Below are 4,027 nucleotides of genomic sequence, written 5' to 3' on the forward strand. Positions count from 1 at the left end.
CAAAAAAAAAAAAAAAAAAAATAGAAGCTGAAGATTCAGAAAGATCTTGATTCAAATGATTCTCATACTCACTATTAAAGTCATCTAGGATAAGTTACCTAAAGTCTCTGAGCCTCACTTTCTCCACTGTGCAGCTGGAACAGCCATCTTATCAAGTGACTGTCAGAAGTACATAAGGCTATGCACTAACTGGTATCAGAGAGATAATAAAGGAATGGGTAAGAGCAAGGGATTTCGAATCAGACTGCCTGCATCTGATCCCAGTTCTCCCACCTCCTAGTTGCATTTGTCTTGGTTTACTTTACCCATTAGTATTGGTTTCTCCTCTTCAATATATGATACTGCTACCTTCCTTAGATGGTTGATATTGCGTACCAACTTGATTGGATTGAAGGATACAAATTATTGTTCCTGGGTTTGTCTATAAGGGTGTTGCCAAAGGATATTGACATTTGAGTCAGTGAACTAGGAGAGGCAAACCCACCCTTGATCTGGGTGATCACCATCTCATCAGCTGCCAGCTCGGCTACGATAAAGCAGGCAGAAAGAATAGCATGGAAGGACTAGACTTGCTGAGCCTTCATCTTTCTCCTGTGCTGGATGCTTCCTGCTCTCAAACATCAGACTCCAAATTCTTCATCTTTTGGACTCTTGGACTTACACCAGTGACTTGCCGGGGGTTCTTGGGCCTTTGGCCATGGATTGAAGGCTGCACTGTCGGCTTCCTACTGTTGGGGTTTTGGGACTTGGACTGGCTTCCTGGCTCCTCGGCTTGCAGACAGCCTATTGTGGGACTTCACCTTATGATCATGTGAATCAATATTCCTAATACATTCCCCTTCATATATATCTACTTATCAGTTCTATCCCTCTAGAGAACCCTAATACACTTACTCACAGGGCTGTTATGAGGACACAGTCAGATAATGTGTGCAATAGCTAGTAACATGGCTAAAACGAATCATCTGTGGAAAGAGCTACCCCACCCTGACCCACACATGTATAGCCCTTGTAACTGAAAATAGGAGCTGGGAAGCCAAATACCAAAAAGCTAATTAAGGTGTCAAATGTGTGGTTTGCATCCCGAAAGAATTACATTAGTCTAGTGTAACTAGTGTATAAATACGATTCCAGAAATCCAGGGTTTCCCAAGCTAGATGCTACACTAAGAGAGGGGTATATCTAAAGCAGTCTAATTGATTTAAGTTTTCCTATCATATATATATTTTAATTTGAGATGGAGTCTCGCTCTATCGCCCGTGCAGTGGCGCAATCTCAGCTCACTGCAACCTCTGCTTTCCAGGTTCAAGCGATTCTCCTGCCTCAGCCTCTCGAGTAGCTGGGATTACAGGTGACTGCCACCACGCCTGGCTAATGTTTGTATTTTTAGGAGAGACAGAGTTTCACCATGTTAGCCAGGCTGGTGTTCTTTTTTTTCTTTTTGTTTTGGGAGCACTGGGGGAGAATGGAGTCTCACTCTGTTGCCCAGGCTGGAGTGCAGTGGTGTGATCTTGGCTCACTGTAACCTCTGCCTCCCAGGTTCAAGTGAGTCTCCTGTCTTAGCCTCCTGAGTAGCCGGGACTACTGGTGTGCACCACCACGCCTGGCTAGTTTTTGTATTTTTTGGAAGAGACAGGGTTTCACGATGCTGGCCAGGCTGGTCTCGAACTCCTGACCTCAAGTGATCTGCCCCCTCAGCCTCCCAAAGTGTTGGGATTATAGGCATGAGCCACCATGCCCAGCCTAAGACTTCAGATAGTATTCTAAGTATGCTGGGAAACCAGTGAAGGACAAAGAGTGAGGGTGGGACACAACAGGCATTATACTGTTTCTGTTTCTTTTTTTCCCCCTCCCTCCCTCATATTACGCTGTTTAAGAAGCATTCTGAGCTGTTCTATCAGTATAATATGTAGGAACCAGAGTACAAGAAGAGTCACCCTTATGGAAATGGAAAACCTGATGGATAGCATGGATAGAGAGAGAAAAAAAAAGTCTTTTGTAGATATGTTCAATTCAAAATGCTTTTTGGACTTCCAAGTGGAGATGCCAAAGCTAGCAGTTAGTCAAAGCTAGGTGTTCAGGGTAGATACCAAAACTGAAGATAAAAATTTAGTAATTACTGAAACGTAGATCTTAATTAGAGATGATATTTAAAGGAATGCAGTGGCACATAATCAAGTTGTACAAGACTTAAATTCTAGGTCACTTCAATAGTCAGAGATTGGAAAGAGTAAGATCCATGAAAGGAATCTGAAAGATGCAGGGTTTCAAAGAAGGGATATTGTTAGGAACCAAGGTTTTAAATAGAAAAAAGATACAAGTATCTAAAATCAAAGAATTAAAAACACTATACTCCTAACTGTGAATTCACAATAACATCATAAGAAACCTAGTAGCAATAAGCTGCCAGCACTCAGATTGTGATCTCTAAATACCATTGTTAAAAGGTGGTGGAGCACGGTGGCCCATGACTATAATCCCAGCACTCTGCAAGGCTGAGGCAGGTGGATCACTTGAGGCCACGAATTCGAGACCCACCTGGCCAATATGGTGAAACCCTGTTTCTACTAAAAATAAAAAAAATTAGTCAGGCGTGGTGGCGCACGCCTGTAATCCCAGCTACTCAGGAGGTTGAGGCGAGAGAATCGCTTGAACCTGGGAGGCGGAGTTCAAGAAAAAAAAGAAGGCACACTAGAAACAATTCTAAGGCAAAAATAAAAACAGGGAAGCAGCTGGAGTTTCATGGAATTAAGAGAGGCTTTTTCTTTTTAATCAATGGAGATACAGCGCTTCTTTTTCTGCTTCTAGGAATACTACAAAAAAAAAAAAAAGGAGGGAAACTGATTATATAAGAGAGTGGAGAGATGAAAGCAGGAACATCTTGAGTAGGTGACAAGAGCTGGGATCCAGCCCACCAGTGAGGGGCTGGTCTTGGCTAGAGGTAGGGGACCACTCATCTATTTTAATAGGCTCAAAGCACAAGTAGAGATAAAAGTAAATTGATAAATTTGCTGACAGAAAGATAACACAATTTTAATTGCTTCTCTATTCTCAGCAGAATATAACAGAAGGCCATAAGCAAGGTTTGTAAATAAGGGAGAGGAAAGTGGTTAAAGGTTTAAAGATATAAGCTGTGAAATTACTCATCTTGGCAAGTGGTACATGATTTTTTTATAAACATCTTGGAGGGTAGTACGAGGATTTACTAAGAAAACATAGTAGAAATATCAGGCAGCACTAAGGACTCATTTGAATTTTGTGATTATAATAAACTTGAAGTAAAACCTTTGCTAGGTGTGGTAGCATAAGCCTGTAGTCCCAGCTACTCAGGAGGCTGAGGCAAGAGGATCACTTGAGCCCAGGAGTTTAAGGCTGCAATGAGCTTTGATTATGCCGCTACACTCCAGCCTGGGCTTCAGAGAGTGGCTCAGTCTCTTCAACAGATGGATGGATGGATGAATAGATGGATAAATCATTTAAAAAAAGTAAAACCAATCATCATGTTTTATGTTATTTTTTAGCCATGTCCAGCTACTCTGGTACAGGAATGAACAAGGTCAAGATTTGGTTTTAACCAGGGTTGAGATTTTTGTTATTTAAGTATGATGCAGAGAGGGAAGGGGAAACAAGTTGAAGAATGCAATGGAGTGATTATAAAGATGGATTATAGAAAACAAGCAGTATAAGAAAAAGAATGCATATAAGGAAAATGCTTGGGCCCCATGGTAGGGTTTAAAGAATGGTTGGAAGAAAAAAACAGACAAAACATGGTTGAAAAGATAGGAGGTGGAGGCCAAGCACGGTGGCTCACGCCTGTAATCCCAGCAATTTTGGGAGGCCAGGCCAGGCGGATCACAAAGTCAGGAGATCGAGACCATCATGACCAACATGGTGAAACCCCGTCTCTACTAAAAATACAAAAATTAGCTGGGCGTGGTGGTGGATGCCTATAATCTCAGCTACTCAGGAGGCTGAGGCAGGAAAATTGCTTGAACCCAGGAGGCAGAGGTTGCAGTGAGCCGAGATC

General features: G+C 42.2%; 1 protein-coding gene across 1 annotated transcript in view; it reads right to left on the reverse strand.

The window, feature by feature from the left end:
* ATXN3 (ataxin 3) overlaps positions 1-4,027 on the reverse strand; it is a 44,660-nt gene that overhangs the window by 22,780 nt on the left and 17,853 nt on the right. The window contains exon 7 of the mRNA XM_037745196.1: positions 2,782-2,813. Coding sequence (XP_037601124.1) covers positions 2,782-2,813 — 32 coding nt within the window. The remainder of the gene's footprint in view (positions 1-2,781; positions 2,814-4,027) is intronic.

The sequence above is a fragment of the Cebus imitator genome, unplaced genomic scaffold (assembly GCF_001604975.1).
Source record: "Cebus imitator isolate Cc_AM_T3 unplaced genomic scaffold, Cebus_imitator-1.0 Scaffold193, whole genome shotgun sequence".
Lineage (NCBI taxonomy): Eukaryota > Metazoa > Chordata > Mammalia > Primates > Cebidae > Cebus > Cebus imitator.